At 47.8% G+C, this 23,750-nt stretch overlaps 1 protein-coding gene across 1 annotated transcript in view; it reads right to left on the bottom strand.

Annotated features, from left to right (window-relative positions):
* Positions 1 to 20,951, bottom strand: part of OSBPL11 (oxysterol binding protein like 11) — a 30,643-nt gene extending 9,692 nt beyond the window's left edge. Inside the window, exons 1-10 of the mRNA XM_078860149.1 lie at positions 20,622 to 20,951; positions 17,239 to 17,313; positions 12,214 to 12,389; positions 8,117 to 8,196; positions 7,774 to 7,992; positions 7,424 to 7,652; positions 6,285 to 6,415; positions 5,612 to 5,764; positions 4,446 to 4,819; positions 1,913 to 2,160 (exon numbers count right to left, since the gene is read on the bottom strand). Coding sequence (XP_078716275.1) covers positions 1,913 to 2,160; positions 4,446 to 4,819; positions 5,612 to 5,764; positions 6,285 to 6,415; positions 7,424 to 7,652; positions 7,774 to 7,992; positions 8,117 to 8,196; positions 12,214 to 12,389; positions 17,239 to 17,313; positions 20,622 to 20,773 — 1,837 coding nt within the window. The 5' untranslated portion in view covers positions 20,774 to 20,951. The remainder of the gene's footprint in view (positions 1 to 1,912; positions 2,161 to 4,445; positions 4,820 to 5,611; positions 5,765 to 6,284; positions 6,416 to 7,423; positions 7,653 to 7,773; positions 7,993 to 8,116; positions 8,197 to 12,213; positions 12,390 to 17,238; positions 17,314 to 20,621) is intronic.
* Between the last annotated feature and the right edge of the window lie 2,799 nt (positions 20,952 to 23,750).

The following is a 23,750-nucleotide window of genomic DNA, read 5'->3' as shown; positions in this document are numbered from 1 at the left end:
ATTTGCTTGAAATCAATCGGGGCCACTTGCCGTGACCCGTGGGGTGTTGAGGGATATGGAGACTCTTTTGACTCTGATTAGATTTTCCTCTGGCAGACAAGACGGTGCATTCGTCAACAAGAGGCAATGAAAAAGAGGCCGCCTGTGCCTTCCGCTGGGATGGGAGGAAAATGCGCCGCATCGTGGTGCAGTGTGGTGTGGACGCTGCGCGTCCACAGCTGAAACGTGCGGGACGCCCTTCGCGTCGCTGTGCACCACCCTGTGGTTGCGCACGCGATTGCCATGCTCTGAGAATGAGAGAGAAAATAACTAAATCCTAACCAAATTAATTAGTAATAAAACAATGCCATTTATTTACATGGGACAGTTTCTTCCGAGTCTCAATACTGAATGCAGGAGGTTCTGCATTGGAATGTTTTGACTATTCAATGTTTGAACTGACGTAACACCGCGTGTACTCTATAGATCCCCGTGATACCTATTAGCAGCTGCCGATTATCGGGAGCAGGATTAGCGCCGAGGCACAACAGAGGACATTCACGGCAGTGTGTGATATCATGGACATAAGGGCGGCATCCTCATCGACCATTGTTTATCCACTGTTGGATCAAGGCCTCGCCATGTCATCGCCATTCCTCACGGTCCTGCAACACTACAATCCACGTCACTCCTATCTACCTGCCACAAGGCATGAAACAAAAAACTATAATTATAACTTTAGAACTTTACTGCTTTGCTGTTTCGTTTAATTCTGCAGTTCCGTTTCATGCGCTCAACACCAACGGTAGTAGGGCTGAATGAACACCTTCCACCGTCTAATACACTGAATCGGTCTCGTCGCTTTGGATAATTCCAGTCTTTCTTCTCGTTTCAGATCTCCCTTTTGCTTTAATGCACATGGTTACTCGCTTAATTACAACCGATCCCTGTCCACGAAAGGGCAAGCGGATGTGTAATCGCGTGCAGACACGAGCCCCTGCGGGGAAGTGATGCCGCTGTTTGCTCATGCGGCGCAGAACTCCTCCTCCTTCTCTGTGCCGTGACACTCTTGACGTGACACGCTGCCCCCCCCCCCCACAGGTAACAGACCTCTCATGGAGCGTCTGCCCACTGCCTCAAACGCATCCACTTCCACAGCAAATTATTCCACTTAATTAAAAGACACCGGATCAAAAGCAATTGGGGCGTAAAACACACCGCCTCCGCAATGTTAATCAATGCTGTTACAAGCCATCAGCGGTGGTAAGGTTGACACGTACAGGGTGAACGTAGGTCGCATCTCCACGGGCGAGGTAACCACATCGGGTCGTCGATGTGGTAACCTCGCTATGCTTGGAGAAGCCCATTTAATCGGAGTGTGGATGAGGCCCACACTCGAACCGAGCATCTCAACGGTGCTGGGTCAGTGCTGTGACTCCACCGCCAGTACAGTGGTGACCCTGTGGCACCACTCATCACATTTGTGTGCCCGTGTCAACGCCCCTTCATGCTGGGCTCCTGCCACTCTTCTTGTTGAACTGACGTCTGAATCTCTAAAAGCACCGTGACCCCTGAAGTGGCCGAGGGTTTGCAGCACTGAGCCGGTGATGCTTTAGATTCTGGTTAAACGGAGTTCTATCGTGTGGTGGAATTTTGAAATTTAAAAGGTATCAGTTTGACTGCCATGTTACGAAAAAAAATTACTAGACACAACACGTGAGATCGTGCATCCCCTAGTATGTGGATTAACAAGGTCACCTGTTATGCCCTGCTTTGAGAGCGTTTTAAACCTGATAATTTTGTCTTACGCCGCAACAGTGATGGCATAATTGGAATAAGACCCGAGAAGAATGCAATTTGAAAAAAAACGAAATACCGAAAACGTGCATGTGCCACCCCCCCCCCCCCCCCCATTAGGGTGCCACGTGCTCACCGTCCCCGATGAGGCCCACGCCAATGGACATGCCCATGAACTTGCTCTTGGTCCACACGTGGGCATTCAGGCACAGATTCTTCTCCGGGCACTCGGCATGGAAGGCGGAGATGGGCGGGTGGTGCGACACCTGCTCGGCCGTGAAGCGCAAGCGCAGCGGCGGCTCACGTGGCGGCGGTCGAGCCGGGCGCGGCGGGCATGCGGAGCCCGGCGGCCGCTCCTGCCCCGTGACTCCGGGGTCACTGCCACTGTCGGCGTACCAAGGAAACGCCCGCCAAGGTCAGGGACGAAAGGTTATCGAAGTCAACGCCACTAACACTACTACGCCTCGACATGGCCTGTGTTTTTCTCGTTCTGTTAAATCCTGTGCCCATTGCAAAGTGGACACACAACCTTATCACCACCATTGTCTGTCACTCAGTCCTGCCCTTACAGTCACCTCTCTCACAGTCTCATCGCCACCACCATCCAGCGTTAGATCTTCCCCATGGTCACCAACCACTGGATGCCACTCTGATATCTGTTTCAGGAACCTGTCCTCTACGTACACCACCCCCCCAGCCTCTCTCCTCTACACGTTCAACTTCTTTCACAACGTACATAGCCAACCGTGCTAATTGGGGGTTTGGGGGAAGGACAACAAACACAATTTCTAGAGAAAGACGTTTAGAATTTAAAAGTGCACAGCTCCAGTGGCTTCCTAATATCAGAAGAAAAAGCGTCCCAGACGGCCGTGGAAGCACATTCGAAAGCGCGCGATGCAGTGACCGTCTTTGTTCGATGGTTAGCCAAAAGACTCTGCCAGGATGACCGGAATTTGCGTGATGATGGTTTATGCTCCTTGACAAGATCAGCAAAAGTATTGTGGTTTATTCGTGGCAAGCACTTTGTGTATGATGAGTGCGGCCCAGGTCTACAGCGCTCTCTTGCCAAGTTCTAGTCCAAATTTCCCAGCTGTTTACAATGTCCTGCCATGAAGTTGCCCGATAAAAATGTAATTGAAACAATTGCTCTTAAATCTAAAGCATCGACTTTGCAGTCAAACTGTTTTTTTGCTGCTTGTAATAAGGATTTAGAAGTGTTTCTAAGACAATGGCACATGTTCAATACAGCATTTTTGAAAAGACCGAATCTCTCCAGTTTATGTTTTGTCTGCGTTGGAAAATGGACAGCACACTGCTCAAAGTGGACAGAGAATTAAATTCTCCAAATGCCTGTAATTATAGACGCTTACATCGCCATTAATCTATCAAAACATGTGCAATGTCAAATTCCAATGTGTAATTTTTAAGTCCAATTACAGTGCGGATTTTAGTAAATAAAAGCCTCACATATAAACTCGATGTAATTTTTGTCCATGATAGAACACATCCCAATCAGACTTGGGTTCCATGTGCAATTGTGCCATGCGTAATGACATGCAATCAAATGCAATTGCCATTCAAGCTAACAATGGTTTTGTAATTATAATTGAACCTTGCTTTAACCACAGCAGCACAACACAGACACGCACGCACTAGATTTCAGAAGAACCAGTTAACAGATATCGTCTGAGATATCTCTTAAACGTCAAACGCACTGGCTTGTGAAAATCGTATTTCATTTTTAATAGAAAACCCGGAGTACCGGCGCATCTCAACAAAGCTGGCTTGGTTCTCCGAGCAAGGCATCAGCATTATCCCAGAGCCAAACAGGCACATCCAGATGCCTGAAATGTATTCTCCAATTTCTGTGGAGGCTGCATGCACGAATGCCACAGGTCGATAGACAAGAAAAATGGAGAGGCTGGGTCCACTACCACGAGCAGTTTGTGTTGCATTAGCAGTAAAAACAAACGGAACAATTACATGGATTGCAGCCCGGAGGCAAAGCAGCAATCCCCAATGGGTCACACAAAAGGCACGCACGCAAGCAAGACCACCGACACACACATACCCATATACCCACACACAAAACTCACGAAGACATGGGAACTCCTGAATAAACTTCTGCATAAACATACATACAATAGCACCCAGAGAAACAAACTAACACACAAAGATCCCCCAACTAACACACAAAGATCCCCCAGCAGCCTATGAAGGCCGGCTTGGCACACGAGGGGCGGGGGGTAGCCAGCACTACGCTCGACCGCCTTTGTCTCCCAAATACTGATGTTTACACATTGTGCCAGGTACTCATTTTAGGCTGAGTTGACCTAGGGGAGGCCCAGGACCGGTTCAGATAATCGTCACTAGTGTTGGCCATGAGTGGGAATCGAACTCAGGTCGCCAGGTTCATAGCACAGCACGTTAACCAAGACACTACCATTCCCGACAAACACTCATACTCATATCCACAGTCACCCACTCTCACATGCACACACCACCAACCCACACATCCACTCAAGCCCACACGCACAAAATCACAAGCGCGCCGTGTCACTCCAACACAAGACAATGCTACCCTGCTTAGAACATCGTCCCAACGCTACCATGACCACATTAACCACAGCGAACCCTGCCCCAAGCCTCCAGACATCGCGACCCCGTACCGGCTGGGAGATGACGACGCCGCCGCCACCGGCGCCTTGCCTGGGCACGGCTGCTCGGCCGGCGGGGCGGGTGCCGGGCCAGCGGCTTGCTGCTGCTGCTGGCTCTCGCTGGCGCCGGCCGTGTCCCCGCCATCCGGCGGCACGCTCCACGAGCACCGGAAGGTCTCGCCCAGCGCGGGGTTGTAGGGCTTGCGCGCGAGGGCGCCGCGTCGGCCCTGGTGCACCGCCGCCAGGTAGTAGCGGAGGAAGGCCAACATGCGCTCCTCCGGGGTGGCGGCGTCCGCCACCGCCAGCAGGAGCTGCGGCAGCGCCAGGAGGTCGGCGTACATCTCCAGCAGGGAGCGCTTCTCCAGGATGAAGGTCGGCAGCACCACCTGCGTGGGGATGATCGCGGGGGAGGGGGGGCAAGGTGGTCATGGCGCCGTCAATGCGTGCCCAGCCGGTGCCCCACGTCATTACACGTCCCCGTGGCGTGGTCTTCAGCTCAATACACATTTGCTGGGCACGTACTGATTCAGTCCTCTCTGCGAGTCGATCAATTTGCCGCACACGTGGCAATCACGATTGCATTCAAGAATTGATTGTTTAGTATCATTTGTTCTGACGCATCTGTTCCATTTGTCTCATAAGTAGCATGTAAATTGCATAACATGTAAACAACCAATCATTACGTGTAACATTTGATGCATGAACCGAGATCATGAATGGCTTATAATTTTTCCAATATTGGAACAAGTGCAGTAAAGAATACTGATCTACAGAACTGATGAACGTCCTGATTTTTTTCATTTCTTAAACTATTTACAGCACACAATCCCATTGGTTTTCCTGCATCTTGATTTTGATCCACGTGTTATGTAACACAGCTGCTAATTTATCACTTGCAATAAACATCAGACAACCTTGATAATTGACGATAATCAATATCTACCCTGCATCTCATTAAACCGGCCAGGTTTATATTTCAGTTTTACTCTAGCGGTTGGGTCAATACTGGGCGGTCGTTGTTGAGAGTCACATGACTCTCCAAACTGCCCGTGTACAAGATCACTGACCATGACAGACGGGGGCACAGGGCCATGCACTTGCTAGACGCAGTGCGGGCCAACAGCGCCACTCGGAGTGTGGCGTAGAGAGACCAACTCCCGTGCGGGACGCAAGGTTACCCGGGTGAGGTCCATGCCCAGCTTGAGCTGGGACAAGAGGTGCAGGATAACTCCGCGCTGCTCCTCAACAGGCCCCAACTGCTCCTCCTCCTCTTCCTCGTCATCAGTCACCTCGTCTTCGAAGTTCACCTCATCAGGGACGTCCCTCTTCGCCTGCACAAGCAGTCAGGTTTCTCAGCCAGTAAGCAAAACGCTTGAGCCAGTCATGCAATTGGTCATCTCGCTCCTATTTAAAGGAAGCCGAAAAATAAAAAAGTGCTCCTGCCTATTAGACACATAAGTAGGCTGTGCATCTTGGGTTATCCAACACAGCTTTGAAGGTTTATTAGCAAGTAACGCAGTGAATAACACAGACTAATATCTGGTGACATCATGTGGTACCACTTGTACGCATTAAGACATAAATGCAGTAACGTCACTATAGCGCTATGACAGAGTGTATGACATTATTTTTATTATTATTAAAGTCTTTGCCTTCATTAACCAAGCTTCAAACGCGAGTTGGACAGCCTGGCAAACAGCCTGGGTGCGCACCGACAAGATGCACCCAATTTAATGTTTTGCATTGCGCCTTCCACTGAACAAAAGAGCCTTAGAAACAGCTTCCACAATTCCCTTAACAACCGAATCAAGGGGCCGTGTTCCGAGGGTGCGGCGCTGTCCGCTCTTGTACCTCGTCGGGGGCCCCCAATGCGGCTGCTTGTGCCCGCGAGACTGTGGGATCCTCATCTCCCGGGCAGAACACGCCATTCTTGAGGCCCTCCCTGGGCGCCGGCTTCGGGTCGAACCAGTGAACTTGCATCCCTGCCGACGCGGCACACGGGAACAGTCTCGTAAGGCTGCAGACCCGCCCTGTCGTCTGCCAGCCCCCTCTCTACAGAGATTGTAGTAGTCACGTGGCACGAAGGCGTCACAGAATCCAGCAACGCAGGAAGACGAGACCTATTCTGCTCAAGGTTTGTGTCAGGTTCCTCCTCGTCCCCTTCGCTTCCTTCTCACTCAGCCACTTTGCTTCAATCGCTTTGGCTCCGTCGTGCAGCATGTATCTTGCAGCTCGGCTTGCGGGCGCCCGCTAAGTCGGCCCATCGCTTGGGAACGTCAAGCGACGGGACCCTCAAAGATAGAGTGCTCTTTTCGCGAAATCCAAAAGATGTGTGCCAACAGCCATCCTTCGGCACAAACAATTTACCAATAGCGCCAATGAGTGGTGGAATCGACCCGTGTACGAAATATTTTAAGCCGCTGGGTCCAAAGCACGTGCGCTGGATCGCTGTACTTTGCTGACTTATCCTTTCTTAAATGAAACGTAGAGAATGTTACCCTCCTTGCCATTCTATGCATTAGCCAAAGGAGGGAATACACCCAAATGGGATCATCTCACGTGCAAAGCTTTATGAATCGCTACGGTGCAAGACCATGAGAGATGGCGACGGCTTTGGGTGGTCTCCATCTGGCAGTGGATAAGTCATGGCTAATGATGATGAAGTGGGGATGTGTGCATGTATGTATGTATATACTGTGATGAATATGAACAAAATATAGAGAGGATCAAGCGAGCCAGTCCTCAGTGGACTGCATCATGATATAATGTAACAAGTAAGTGAGCTAACCAGAGCTTTTGAGCAAGCTAACGAGCAAACGCTAATACAGCTTGGAGCATTCTAGTTCAGCAAGCTCTGCTCTGGACAAAAAAACTGAACTGTACAGCACCTATTATTCTAAACACAGATGACAAAGCACTCCCAAAGGAGTGGCACTAGTTGGCGTCCCCTGCAGGTGTTGTCTCCTGGTTGTGCTCTGTGCTCTGGGTACCGGCAGGAAGCGGAGGCGCTGGCTGGTGCAGGCTCTGCTGATGGTTCAGCACGGAGAGGCAGTCGGAGAGGCAGCGCAGAGCCGCCGCCGTCGTCGCCTTGAGCATCAGGAGGTCACGATCGAGCGCCGTCACGTTCTCCTCTTGCTGGCGTTGGCCCTTGTCTGGCGCAGACAGTGACTCCAGCGTAGACACCAGCTGCCGCTGCTGGTTCTCCGCACCGCCCAGCATCTAGCGGAGAGAAGGGGCACGAGAACTCAATCGGTCGGTCTGCACCGTCGATAACAGACGGAGCACACCGAATCAAACTTTCCGATCACACGGTGCCAACCACAGAACCCGTCCTACACACCTCACGAACGTCCATCAGCTGATCTGAGCCGGGCAGTCTGGCGAGACGGAGGGCGGGCAGCGGCAGCGGCGCGGGAGCGGGGGGTCTTGGGGGTGGGGGGACCGCTGGGCCCGGTGCTGGTGCCGGAACTGTCGGCAGCATTCGCCTCCGCGTGCCGGGGGATGGAGTGAGGCCTCCGGGTTTCAGCAGGAAACTGCGGCCCTTCAGCGGAGGGTTGTTCTGCGCGAGACCAAGCGGTGCCGCTCAGCGCGAGCGCCGCCCGTGGTGCCGTGGTTGCAGGGTCGGCCGCGCTGGCGCCGTGTGCGGCGTGCCGCGCGTGTCGCACGTGCGGCGAGGAACCTACCTTGGCCATGGCCTCGGTGTGGTGCTGCACACATGCCTGCAGGCGGCTCACCCAGTGCTGGCGCTCCTTGGCATCCAATCCTGCTCGTCACAAAGCAGGACAAGCACAATTCTAATTCTAGATTTGAAGCTTTCGTGACTGCAAGGATTCATATTCTTAGGTTTTTTCGGTTTTTTTACGTGACTTTACCGAAAAAAACTAAGAGTATGAATAGGACAAGCACAGGCACGGGCTTCGCACAACGCTGGGCACCACGAGCGGCCATGGCGACGCTCGCGATGCGCAAGGCATTCCGTTGCTCAACGCGGTTTTACCACAGGGGCGCGAGTGATATTGGAAGCTCAGCAGGTTTAAGCGTGGACAGCGTTTGGAATGGCTGAGGGACTACGTCACGTTGTAGAAAGCAGACGGTAGTGCAGTAAAACCAATTATTGTACTGCACTTCCATGACCAGAGTGGCAAAATATGCTCAACTCAGTTCCACAGCCCACGCAGCGTGGGAAGCCGTCATACGGCAGAGGCATGATACAGGGAAGTACATGCACACGTCACTGTTACTGCAGAAATTATTATTACTTTCACCTATGCTTTCTTCCACTCTTCATGCATGCATTGAATCACATGTGACCCAAATGATTTTTAGTTTTTTTTTTACAATTTAATGCAAATATACAGAATTATTTCGCTCAAATTATGTTTAGATGAAAGGAAGATTCAAAACAAGAAACAATACAAATGAGATGTAAACTTTATCAAATAGTGCGACACTAAATTGTGACAATCCATCAAAAATTGGTGTGAGGGTAAATTGAGACCCGCTTGCTCACGCGGTACCTTAATCTTACGAGTAACTGCGCAAATGTAACATTAAACTAAATTAAACAATTTAATTTTACCAGGTAAGGCCCATTGAGTTTTCGCTCTTTTTCAGAAGTGACCTGGCCACAAATGAATGCTCAATGAAGTGGCTCATCGTGTGGAAATTTATAGCAGCTAAATCATCTAAATGCACGATGTTCATTCTGAATAGTGGGAAATACCACAGAACCCAAAGAAAAATCTTCGTAACCATAAGGAGCACATGCAAACTCCAAATATTTATGCGTCAGGGTCGAGATCGAACCGACGACCTCCTGCATACCGGGCGAGGGAGAAAACATCTAGCATTTAAAAAAAAAAATTATCATCACCAGTAATTACGATCGGCCTAGCATCCCCACCATCGCCGCTGACAACAACATTAGCCACTCCCCCATCAGTGACGCCTCTTAAGTGCTTCCTCTTCGGCAGGAAGATCAGAGAGCAGAACCCTACCCACCGCCAACGATCGACCGGCTTATTTGTCATATCCCCCCTCGACCAATTCACCCCCTATTTAATTACCGCTCAATCAAAACCCTGGCTGCAGTGCTACAGCTGTAACTGAGCAAACGATTTAGCAGAGTGCATTCAGAGCTTTTACTGTTGTTTGTCCCATTATTTCCATGACGGTTACGGCGTTTAATTCAACGTAAAATAATGCAGCACGTACGTGTGTGGTATGGGTATGATTAACGTGTTGTCGAGGATTTTCACAGAGTGGCAGCCAAGAGAGGCAACGTGCCCGAGAGGATGGCTACCGTGGAGTCGGAGCGATGGAAGCAGTTTGTGAGCAGGTGCGAGGGTTCGAATATTACACTGCAGGACTGTGACAGATTGTGATGGTTTGGCGAGGCATTCACACATCGGTGGCTTTATAATAACTGATGAAGATCACGTGTGTGGATGTCAAATTATGAGTTGCAAGAAAATACACCGATGTCAGCTGAGCCTTTGTGGGCATTGCAGAAAAGCACAGGTGGGTCCATGCATCGGCAAAAGTGTCTACGGCATAGGAACGCTGAAATTCATGCTGCACTGGTGTGTTTTTTTTCTTCATGCCAGTGCTGATCTGGTAAGGCATTTTCAAGTGTCCTTGTTTGTTGCCCTGCTGACATCCGCACAGAGGGATGCAGAGAATTCTCCCTGTGCACATAGGGGATGTAGTTAGTGTGGAGCGATGAACACTAATGAATCTAGTTACTCCACAGCAGTACCAAAATGGACTCGGGCTGGCAAGCCCTCACAATCTGCTGTGCCGTGGGCAGCAGCACGCTGACCACTATACCGAGTGGGTTTTCACGGCTGTGCCATGCAGTCCTCCAATGTGTTTCCGGGTTGCACCGCGCATTGTTTCGGCGCGATGTCCGATGTTTCGCTCCAGGTGCTGGCAGCTTTTTGCATCGGAAGGCAGAAGGTGGAGCGATGCGGCAAGCATCATGCCGAGTACGCTGAGCAACCCGAAAACACATGCAGCGCTACGCTGACCGCTATGTCCTCCAAATACCCAACTAGATGTCCTCTGTGTACCATTACAACCCTATACCGGCATAAGGTGATCGGTAGGTGAGCAAAGCAATTCCAAATCAGGTGGGGGGTTGGGGTGGATATGGGTAGCTACCACCGCCATCTTCTTGTGTCTGATCCAGTAATAGCAGTGCTGTGGGAGGTGTTTCCCCTGGGTCCCTACATATTGGTGTGTGACGACTCAAGCAAGCACGCTCCCACAGTTCTATAGATTGTCAGGATTTGGGGGTCGTAATTTGATTCACGAATCAATTATTATTTTTGCCTTGTGCACACAGCCTCCTTTGCACTGTCTCATCTGTGCTCTCCATCTTGTATGTTTTGCCAGATTTCTTCCGACCTTTATAATAAGAGGATTTATTTCATGAAATTGGCACATTTTTTAAATAATCTATTCTTACACGCATGGTTTTATCCGTGTATTATGAGTGCAAGAATCCATTTTAAATGGAAAAAATAGTTACTTGCTAATCTATCTATGCTTTTAAATATGTTCTGGCTTTCCTCCCTGATCATATTTCAAACGTGCCATCAGCACAGGGTCATAAAATAAGTACTATTTCCTATTTCAATTCAGAACTTTCACAAGAGAACAGTTGTATTATCTCATCCTGTATATATGTTGAACTTCTTTCGCACCATACGAAGCTAACCATGCTAATCGGAGGTGCGGGGGGGGGCAAGGACATTAAACTAAACAGAAAAAGCAGTTTGTGCCCAATCGTTTGTCCAATCCTGCGAGGTTTTGGACTAAAGATTATGAGAGTACACTGTATTTTTCATAGGAAACCAACAACTCATCTTATTCAAATTAATCTTCCTCTGTAATCATTTACGGAAAATGAGTTTGTAAACAAAAAAATATTGCTCCGTGATGGCCATGACAGGCATTATCTCCTGTAATTAATGCATTTCACAGCAACATCCTGACTGTAAATATCCGCAATTCAATAGAATCCGTCACGCGGAGCTTAATTCGGCATTAAACCCATTCTCGACATCATAACTGTATTTCATTGACAAAATATGAAGGACGCACACATCTTTGCGCGTCCTATTGATTTCCCAAACAACCCCTATTGAATGTAGCAAGACTTATTCCAATAAAAACGTTAAATGGAAACCCAGTAACACCACTACTTCTGAGGCTTCTTTAATAATAATATCCACACGAGGCATTCCGTACCACCCGAGTTTGTCCTGTGACCTTCCAGCGAGACATCCCATCTCGCCTGACAGTGCACCTAGCCTGTTACAAATGCCCTGGTGACATCGCCGCCACTTAGCGGCGAATGGCGGCAGACGATGCCGTTGAAGAATTGTTAATTCTCGGGTGCCACAGTGGTGGGATGTTAACTACCTCGCGAAGTATACAGGAGGACGTAGGTTCGATCCCGACCCTGACGCATGTATATTTGGAGTTTGCATGCTATCCCCATGATCGCGTGGATTTATCTCCGGGTCCTCCGGGTTTTTCCCTCCACATTTAGAAACATGTATTTGGAGTATTTGGCTGCTATAAACTTCCACATCATAAGCCACTTCGTCGAGCTATCAATTACGGCCAGGTCACCTCTGAAAGAGAGCTAATAGCTCCGTGGGCTTTAACTGGTAAAATAAAAAAAATAGTTTAGTTTTAGTTGAGTGATAACTGTGATCCCCAGCCGAGTGGGGACAAAGATGATGGGACTAGGCGGGGCGGGGGGCGGCACCTCGGAGGCGGTACTGCTCCCCGTTGGCGGCGTTGACGGTGAAGGTGTGCGAGTCCTCGTCGCTCGGCGAGATGACGGCGCCCGCCAGCTGCAGGGCACCCCGTGGCTTCTGCCCCGAGCTGGGCTCGCTCACAAAGTACTCGAGCATGCCCGTCTCCGTGTTCAGCACAAAGTATCTGCGCGTAACGCACGGGGGGGGCACAGGGAGGTACAAGGTGGAGTAGTAGGCAAGCCAAGTGGGTCCTGTGAAGGATTGGGCGGCCACTAGGTCGCAGACGCACGTGCGAGGTACATTATCGATGACATCCGAGTCTAGTGTTGTGTCTCTTTACCAATTCCATTGCGATGGTGCTACTTGAGCCATGGCACAACACAGATGTACCACTTTGCAACTATCACAGGAAATAGTGCAGTGCAGCATCACCCCAGAAATACATCTGAGATCTCTCAAATTGGGTTGACCTACGCCCGCTATAAAGGACTTACTTACATGCCGATCATAACGATTGGCATAACAGTCCTCAAGAGCCAGATATCCACCAGATTACAGCAATTGAAAACCATATTTAAGGTAATGGTTTTCTGTGTGCAGTAATATGTGACCAGACAGAGACCATCCGCTCACGAGACTAGAAGACCTTGCTTTAATCTCTCGTGGCTAGAGCCCAGACACAAACACAGGGCCTCAGTCAGAAGTGCCGGCGGCTCAGGGCCCTGACACGGCGTTAGTCCCGTGAGCCACCCAGCCACTTCTTGTCCTTAGAATGTGTGCGTTAACACCCTGGCCACCAGTAATGCAGTACAAATCGGTCACGTTTTAGATTTTAACTAAATATTTTGCAGTTGCTTTGCATTTCGACGCTGTCCTCGTAAGATACAAATTCATGCGTTGGCCCTCAATGTTTGCCGATACGACATTAGACTGACATTTAACGTGGAATTCATTTACAGGGCACTATATTTGAAGTTTGATTGGTTTAGTGTACATTTTTAGGTACAGCTGATATACTATTATATCATTGGAAATGCACAATTAAATCTTGAGATCAAAATATAAACAGCACAAGATAATTGTGGATAATGCAGCAAGATAATGCCAGGTTTAAAACACAAGACACGTTAGGAAAAAACATGATATGTATATTTGTTTACTCATCTGTTATGGCAGCTATCCAGGGGCAGCTATAAAAAGCTCTGGGTCCACCTCCATGTTACATCAAAGCTCACCCTCATTCTATGCAGCCGAAGAAAATATGTTGGTGCAAAATCAATTGCAGTAAAATGCTCGGGTGAGTGCTCGGCGGGCCTTATACAAGCGGCGAGCGGGTCAAGAAAAATAAAAACCAGCACTAAATTTGCATTAAACATTTGCAGCAAGTGAAAGTGAGCCATGTAGTGTCCATCACAATAAATATTCTCTGCATGGCAATTTCAGTGAACAGTGGCTATGTTATGGAAGTGTAAAACAAGGATGAACGGCCTGTCACAGCCTTCGTGGAGTGAGCATGTTTCACAGAAATACATGTTCATTTGGATGCAAGCCATGAGGAGGCAGCATCGCTGAAACGCCGAACGAATGAAATGGTGTTTTGGCAAATGGTTTGGAGATAAAGACACCATGTCTGAAGACATCATGTCTTCTTCTCCACGGAATGCTGGGGTGGTGAGGGATTGAAAAAATGGGATGTTATTGGGCATGTCTCAGGAGACTGACCGATATTTGTCGCTTTGACAATATATAGCGGTTTCAGAGTAGCTCGGCACTATGTCAGCTGGGTAAGGTCAATGGATGGGCAGTCCATCTGTCACTCAACAGTCTGACAAACCTTCATGGCGAAATGCCTCTTTGAAGGATGGTTGTAAATAACGCCCCTAATGACTGCAAGCAGAATAAACAAATTCCAAAATAATATGGTCATCACTTTCTTCTTCGGTACAACCTGATTTTAAAGTGTTATTTTAAAGACGGTCCTGCTTCGACATGTTTGGACAAATCCTACTTAGATAAAACCCAAGCGTCCGATACCTTTTCATTAATGCACAAAAAGCCTCATCGAGTCTCAACACTATGTTTCAGGTGGGTGCTGCATCGAGAATTTTGGGCCATTCCATCATTGAGTGAATAGCATGCAGAAGGAAATTAGACGACCGGAGAAATCCCACGAACATCATGCTCTGTACATATAGCTTCAAGAGTCCATTGTTTAATTACCATCACCAGGCCACTCTGAAGCCCAGAGGGTTGGGAGTCTCACACACACAATACTCTTTGCATGACGCACCAACCACGCCACGTACGCACTTAATTACAGTCATGTCCTACCACTCCCAGCTCTCACAAGGATTCATGACTTTATGGCAAGAGCAACACAATGTGTCTTAAACGCTTCGTAGACAAAACCATCCAGTCACACAAACAAGTGGCGGCCTGCATAGTGCGAGCACCTTCATGGCAGCAGCCACAGCACATGATGGGGCCATGATGCACGCCCGGGCGACCTGCAGCGGTGGCACACCATCCGCTATAAATTTGCCCGTTCAAGCAATCGCTGCATCAGGGGTGTTTATCTCTTGCCCTTGACAAGAGCCACCACCTCTCGCCTCGGGGCGCTGCATTAGTCCCTGCTGTGCCGGGACAGACCGTGCAGTCAGCGGTACCTGCACAAATAGCCCGCCCACCCCCATAATCGGCCCCATTTCCTTGGAAAGGGCTATAGACAACAATGCCCGCACACCACGCACAAAAGCACTACAGCAGACTAAGTGCACTTCCACACAATTTGTGCTGCGTCAAAAGATCGCGTGCCTTGTGCAGCCTTGAGTGCTGCTTGGTGGCGATGCAGCACCGCCAGTTTCTTCGCTTGTGAGTAAGCGTGCGGCGATTCATGGTTTAAGATTCTTACGCCCATGATCTGTGCATCGAATTGTGCGTGTCAGAATCGCTTCTTTACAATGTTTGCAAATTATTTTCAAACCATATGCTGATGCAGAGAATTGAACTGTACAAATGAGCCAGACAAAAACTAGAATACAAATGAGACCATGAAAAGGAGACTAAAAACAAGTAAACCCGTAAAAACAAAGTTTTTCACTATAAATCCTTTATATGCGTGGCGGCTAGAGTCTTCTCGTCCTCTGGCTTGAGATGGCTGCCACCTATGGGTCAGATGATTGTCTGCCAGTATTAAGCAATTGGTAATTAAATATTTAATTTGTTTTCCCTAAACAGTGTAAAATTTTGGGAATTTTTTTTCACGAACATTAATTGTCTCGCACAACGAGTCTGTGTGGAAAATGTCAGCTCGATTGGATCACGGGAAGCGGGTTAAAAAACGACCAAAAGATTTGCACGGTCGTAAGCAAGCAAGCACGCAAGCACGCAAGCAAGCGAACTTAATATAAAGGATTTAAAAATATATTCGCCTGTGGAGGACGCGGGGATCGATCCCGCGACCTTTGGCATGGGAAGCGAGGGCGCTACCAACTGTGCTACTCCGCCACGGCCTGTGGAGGGGTTACGCTCTGGGCTCTTACACTCTGACGTTCAGCCAAAGCCATGAATGCGTTCTATTTGAATATATGTAAAATAATTTTTTTTTGCCTAAAAAGTGTAAAATTTTGGGAATTTTTTTTCACGAACAATAATTGTCCTGCACAACGAGTCTGTGTGGAAAATGTCAGCTCGATTGGATCACGGGAAGTGGGTTAAAAAACGACCGAAAGATTTGCACGGTCCTAAGCAAGCAAGCAAGCACGCAAGCAAGCAAGCAAGCACGCTAACTTAATATAAAGGATTTAATAATCATCTGTCGAATGGAATCATGACCCTGACTCGTGAGAATTCCAAGAATCTCTCAGGATAGCAATCGTCATCGCCTATGCTTAATGTTCTAACGGTTCTGAGTTGTTCAAAATCATCCAGAAAGTAGGTGCCCAAGTTCTGGTTATACCAGGCTAAACCTTACAGGAGGCAGACGCAGTTTGCAGCATGAATCAGAATCATGACCTTTCAGAATTTCATCCTGGAGAAATCCAATGAGCTATTACGCTCTTTTTCACAGATGTCCAGTAGGGGCACGTAAGAAAGTCACGACAATAAATACAAAAAACTATAAAAGTGCAAAGTATAGGACAAGTAAGCACATCACTAAAATAAATACGTGAAATAGATAAAGTATATAAGTTAAAACGGCATTAGTATGCCAATTCCGAATCTTTTGAATTCCAGCAAGAGCCTCGCGACACTCCAGATCCCACTTCATTCACACTCGTAGGAAAACCGAGCCAGGTTAGATATTCCATTCTCCCAGCCCGGTGTAATGTGTCCACCGGGAGGGGACCCTATCCATTATTAATTCAAGCAGAGGGGACGTGCATCTGACCGTGAGCTCTCTGACAAACAGGCGCTCGCAACACTTTACACCGCAGGCACGTGTGTGCCAAAGGAATGGAAAAATCTTCTTGTTACACTGATTAGATTTAGAACACGCCGATCGAAAAAGAGAACAAAATCATCAGCATTTGTTGAAACAGCACAAATTGAACAATCACAGGCTTTCATGAAATATTACCAGAAAAAAAAAGTTCAGTCAGTGAGCAGGGCATGCCTCAAACATAACAATATCCAAAAACAAATGCGAAATATTTTAAATGTGCAGCGGTCTTTTTGCACAGAACACTGGAGACCAGGTAGGGATCATTATTTGACCGCACAAACACTGATGCGATAACACTGAGCTTCGAATGCAATGCCTTTCAGTGCCTTGCTATGCAGTCTTTTTGACAGTGCGTGGGTGCCTTAAGGATGAAGGACATAAAACAGTCTGCCTGCGTGACACTTTGTGAGCTGCGAATGGATCACTTGCTCAAAACAGCAGGGCAAGTCTCCAGCTGCAGGTCTCCGTATGAACATAAACTGTGATTAATTCTTGCATGCGCTATTTCCGCGGCGACACCTACTCACCAAGCCGTGCTCACTGACTGTCTCTGATGAACAGGAAGGAGTGGGGAGCATCGGGCACCTACCGATACTGCCATCCCTGGACAAGGTTGGTGTATTTCATCAGGGCACCCTGCACACTCTCCAGTTGGTTAGCATCGCTACAGCGCAGAGGTGGAGATCAAGATAGGGGAGGAAGGGAGAGAAAGGAGGATGGGAACACAACAGGAGATAATTTGAATGACATCATTGCCGCATCAGGATTTTGATTGCAGAAAAAATCAACACAACAAAGGCAAATGTCCACAAAGCATTGACAAAGCATTTTTTTTACAGAGGCAAACATAAATCACAAAGCAAAAAAATGTTGACAGAGGTAGATATGCAAGGAGGCCTATTGTCTGTCTATTTAGTTACTTATATTCTCCACAATGACCTTGATAATTTTGGATTATATATTATATACTTTTGCTTCAAACTATCCAAAACAGAGGGTCCTTGCCTATGAAAAAAAAATATCTAGATCACCAGCATTGGTTCCGGCAGGCTTGATGATACACTGAATGACAAAATTAGTCCAGAGTTATATCCACTCTTCAGAAGGCCATGTGGTTAATGCGCTATATATATCAAAAGAAGAACGTTCTGGTATATTTTAGTGGAGAGGCAAGTATGTGAAGGAGGCATATTGTCTGCTTATTTATTTAGGCAGAGGTGATCACTTCAGCACACGTATGGCGAATTAAGCTGTCGTTGGGTGATGGGGGACCATGGCTGGTGGCCGTAAACAGCAGTCAATCAACCGCAAAGCAGACGCACATGAACACTCGATGATCCAAACCCATTAAAGCGATCGTAAACAAAGGCCAATACATCTCCAATGCAGCTGCAATGACACGAGTGCTCTTGCCGAGAGTGAGTGATGGTGAAGCATTCTTACTCGGCACGAAGAATCAAAACTGCATGGGCTGGTAACAGGAAACGTGAAACTGTAAACCCACGATCAGGTTTGTGCAATGTTGAACCGCTTCATTTGTACATGATTAGGCATATATTGGTAACCATGAAAAGCCATGGTGGGTCACAAGGACTGGGGTTTGACGAGTTCTTAACACTGGGTGAGAAGTCAGTGTTCTGGGCACTTGTGTTGGGCTGGTGGAAGTTCCTAATTCCCGTACCAAGGGTGAATATCTTCATTAACTAATCACTTTCGTGATTAAAAATCAACATTTAATTGCAAAATTAAACAGTTTTCGCAGGATAATGATTTGCATGTTTTATTGATCAGCCGTAAATCAGATACCTAAGTGGGTATTTGGTTAAAATGGAATTCTAAGCTAAACAGGAATGTATTCATGTATTTTGTCAAGAAACTGGCAGTATCTCTCTCCGCTTCCCTCTGTCCATCTCACTTTCTTTCTCTATTGCAATCTGTCTCCCTGTCTGTATCCGTCTTTCAGACCCTTTTGTATCTCTGTATGTCTCTTCTTGTCTCCCTCCATCTCGTCTGTCTCATCTCTCTTCGTCCGTCTTTATTTCTTCCTCTTCTTGCCCATCCGTCTTGCTCTCGGTCTCTTTCTCGTATATATTTGTCTCGTTCTCTGTCTCTATCTCTCCCACACCACTGTCCACAGCCCCCATCCCCCGTGCTCACATTGCAATGCTCCGTCTCCACCTCAAGCTGGGGTGGTCGTCTGACTATATTGGCCCACATTCCTCTAAATATTGTCTGTAGCCATTGAGCACATTTACTGCTGGACGAAGACCTCTCCACGCATTTAGGTTACGGGGGTCGTTTGGCCTAACTTCACCACACTATTGAAGGGTGTTTATAATTCTTACAATTAAGGGTGGCAAATATAAACATACATAGGTGCTACTTCTCCGAAATTGAAAAGTGAAGCAAATATTGGGTACAACCCTAAAATTTAGTTTTCAATTATGTCAATGAATGTATTATTGCTGGCACCAATCGGCTGATCCATACACGAGCATAGGTCCAAGTGACAAGAGCTGGGCCACTCACTCGTTCACGGCACAAACGCTCTACGAGAGGAGCTACGTGACGGCCGTCACGCCATACGTCTCGAGATATGGGGGCCTGGCAGGCATTACGTAACTCACGCACCGTATTTCATTTACAAACTGAAGAGGCAATGCCGTAGTAATAAGCAACCGCCACAGGAATTATTAAGCCAGGCGTTCTGACACTGATGAATCCGTGGACGAGTGTCAGGTGCCATTCCCAAATGAACTTCTGTATCTGACCTCAACGCTGCCCCTCACCTTCTACAAAAGGCCTGCAGCAACTAGATCATGGTCCTATGCACAGCCCTTTGTAAATCCACTGCTGTATTACGGCCTCCTCATGCCGTGGAACTTAACCCAGGCCTTAATCCTACAGACTCTCGCCATAACACATTCTCTATTATCAATACAATTATGTATGCATGTGTTTGACCGGGTGTGGTATTCATTATATACAGTATACGTTATACATTTACATTGTTTGTATATGCGCCATTACGTGTTTGCTGTGTCAATCAACACCCTGGACACCCCTGCAGACGTGATTTTACACCTCAAGGGATTTCCACGTGAAATGTTTTAACAAATCATTTAAAATAGGCCTAAGCCGTGCCCTTGTTCATGGCCTTAACCTGGGGCCAGTAAAAACACGATTGGAAGTGGTGTTCCCCCTTTACTTGAAAGTGTTTTCAATGAAGTTGTTTCATGCACAATAACCCTAGCCCTGACCCGGGCATTATGACCTACTTATACAGATTATAAATCTAATTATAATTTAACGAGTCGTCGAATCTAAGTGAAATTATGACCTCGGCCGTGTCTTGTTTACTCGAGGCGACGTGCCATTCATAGGTGAGGCTACTGAAGAGACGGATGTGTGGAAGAATAGACGGAGGAAGAAGTACACACAGATCACTGCACGTACAACTGAGGACCAGCCAGAAGAACAGATGGACAGAGGAACACCATCATAGCGTAACAGATACTAACAGAGCCACAATCAGAGGAACATACATATATATAAACAAGGAACACAGGGAAATATCCGGGCATATGTTTCCCTTCATTGCGCATCACTATCCCTTCACCATCATTCCATGACCACCATGCCACGGATGTACTCGTATGCCATGCCACCAAGTATCAACACAGCACCACTGCGGTACTCAATCTGCCCCGACATCACCATACCCTCATCATTATCAACATCCCACCACCATCACTACAGTCAGCATTCCACCAGTCAGCATTCCATCACCACCATCACAACCACCGTCACCATCATCATCACCACTGCGGTACTCACCTACCCCGACATCACCATATCCTCATCATTATCAACATCCCTTCACCATCACCAGTCAGCATTCCATCACCACAGTCAGCATTCCATCACCATCACCGTCACCACCGCCACCATCAACAACACGGATGTACTCGCCTGCTCTGCCATCCCTTCACCACGTTCGTGTATTTGGAGAGGCCGCCTTCCAGGGGCTCGGTGCATGAGGAGGAGGAGGACGGGGCGGCTTGAGGGAGCCGCGTGCCCCGCTCAGGGGACGCTCTCCCCGCGGGGCCCACGCCTTGCCACATGCCCTACGAGACGGGGACGACGACAAACTAGTTCGGGCAACGACGGAGAACGATCGGAGGGACCCCGGGACGACGCCGGGAGGGCAACGCGACCCGGGCCTCCGCGGCCCGTGCAGAACTCGGCGCCCGACTAGAAACCATAGCGCGCTCGAGCGGGCGCGCGCGTGGAACTCGCGGCTCCACCAATGGGAACCGCGCATCCGGTTCACGCGCACGCGCGCGTGACCCCTCCCACCACCACGACCACCAATCAGAGACGGAACTCAAGACGTGACGTCACGCGCTGGCTCTGTCTGCGCGGCTGGAGGGGGGGGTGTGCCGCGGGCTTGTGTTTTCTTATTTCTGCCGACTCTGGAGAGCGGTGGTGCTAGTGGTTGGCGCTAGAACTTGACCGGTGAACAACAGCAGCTGGCGGTGACCGACCGAGATCGATTCAAGGCTCGCGGTCAAAATCGGTGACGAATATCTGAACCGGCCCCCACGAAGTTGGCTCGTATCTTAACTGAGCACCTGGTGCGGTGTGTAAATATCACCGCTGGGAAGACAAAGGCGGCCGGGCGTGGTGCTGGCCACCCCCTACCCCCCTTCCTCTTGTAGGATATTGGCATTGAGAGGGGCTCCTCAGCACTTGCAACAACATTAGCAACAACAGCATGTGCAGACAATACAGAGATGTTTCTTTAATATAATACTGTAATATGGGTTTACCCCTTTTTTCTGGCAACAAAACTGAAACCTTTTTACAAGGAATAATGTCTGCATTAACCACAATACTTGTGGTCAAAATGCAAAAAAAACACACTATGATAATATATGCATTGTCCTTGAAACTGATAGGTCCACACCAGAGACAGCTTTCTTTTGAGCCTCGTCTCAATTGGTGCTAGACCAGAGGACGCCAAAAGGCGTACAGCTCAAAGACAATGCACTATCAAAGTAATGAGGGCTCGGGGTGAGCATCTACATCATTAGACCTCCTTTGCCAGTACCAAAATATTGACCACAAGTATTGTGGTTAATGCAGACATGATTCCTTGTAAAAAGGTTTCAGTTTTGTTGCCACAAAAAAGGGGGGAACCCCTATTATATTTTGGTACTGGCAAAGGAGGTCTAATGAAGAATGTTTTTTTGTTCATGTGTGTCTCTTGATTTCTCCAATGAAAATTTCGTGCAGACTTTACAATCGGTGTAATTTCTTTAAATCATGGAATTTCAAGTTATTACCTAGCCCATGGCGCCTAGCAGTTGCACGGTTAATGCAATAACAGAGATCCCACGTGTAACCTTAACAGACTGTTTGGGCAAGTGCTGTTAGCGAGCACCTATGAAGGCCGGCACGGCACACGAAGGGGTGGGTGGCCAACATCACGCCCGGCCGCCTTTGTCTCCCCAGTGGCGATGTTTACACACCAGGTATCCATTTTAGGTTGAGTCGACCTAGGGGCGCCCCAGGGCCGGTTAAGATAATCGCCACTGGTGTTGACCTGAGCGGGAGTGGAACTCAGGTACCCGTAAATGCAATACACTTTATTACAAACACGTCTCAAATGTTTTTTTGTTATGATAGGGGTTATATGTAATTTACTTGAGTGGAAAAACACGGACGCCCAGACGACCCCACATCATTCGAGACCCAAAACATCGTAGCTTCTCCTTGCTTTGATATTCCTACCCGGGAAGACACCGGTGGAACCATCAACAACATCAGAACATTATCAACAGGCCAATGCGCACATCTCCTTCATGAATGGAAAATTAAAGACAAGCCAAGGTACGATTGTGGCCATGTCACCCAAACTTTAGACCATAGAGTAAACCACTGTAATCTGCGCTCCTTCAACGGAGGAGAAATGCCAAACTACACGAACTCATGAAGCCCTCTCGTCGTAGCTAGCAGACCTCTACATTGGCATTTAGCTCATGAACATATTGCTGCTGCCATACCCAAGAATAGAAAAACATTTAAACACAGAACCCTCCTGAAATTGAGTCTCGAGACTCGGTGTTGCTTTACGAGATACATTAAAGTGTGCATTACACCGTAGTATTAATATGATTGAGTAATGTTCAAACTTTCGTTGAGTTCGATATTCATGTGATATCCCCACTGTAATGTAATGTGAAAATCATCTAACAGCTGATGTTGATGTAAAGCAACAACTATCATGTTACACTGAGACGGTTGAGCCAGATAATCGAGTCAGGAATAACAAAGTGCGTCGCCGTGATATTTGGGAATTGCAAACCCATATGGTTTAACCCGTATTCTTGTACAGGGAAATTGAGTAATCATTGGAAAGATATTATTAACCATGCAAAAAAGATTTAACTACACATACAGTATTTAGACCATCTTATTTGACAGGTACTATTATTTAGTTATCCGTACAGTTTACAGACAGCCAGTTTTGTTTTATCATGTTTAGCTTTTTTTTCACACGCTGGTTGCCTGCCTTGAGTTGTACCCACCCAGCAGCATAGCAAGGGGCTGCTTGGTCCTGACTTGCTTGTCCGCTTCTGCCATCTACATGACAAAGGCTCAGTCCCAACAAGCAGCAGTCGTCCTAACCATCTCACAACAACTCCTCTCCCGCGGCCCATCCTGGCTCCTCCCCCCCCCTCCTTAACCAGTATATATAAGGTCGGGTCTCTTGGGACTTCTCTTTACTTGATACAGCAATTGTGCTGTGACGGTTCCACCTGAAGACGGAAGCTTGTGTTGCCTCCGAAACGTCGTGATTTATTATTTTATTTCTATTATTTTTTCTATTTTTATTATTATTTATTTGTATTATTCATTTTTTTACCTACGTGACTTTACCGAAACAACCTAAGAGTATGAATTCTTGCAGTCACGAAAGCTTCACATCTAGAAGGGAAATTGAGTTTTCAGGTCCATACGGCGTCCAGCCGTTTCAATACGGGCACTATATAATGTCTATTTGTTTGTGTTTCTCGCCTTGTGATGGGACTTTAT

This window comes from Lampetra fluviatilis, chromosome 10, assembly GCF_964198595.1.
Source record: "Lampetra fluviatilis chromosome 10, kcLamFluv1.1, whole genome shotgun sequence".
Lineage (NCBI taxonomy): Eukaryota > Metazoa > Chordata > Hyperoartia > Petromyzontiformes > Petromyzontidae > Lampetra > Lampetra fluviatilis.
Note: the sequence above shows the minus strand (reverse complement) of the source record. Positions and strands in the feature narration are given on the sequence as shown.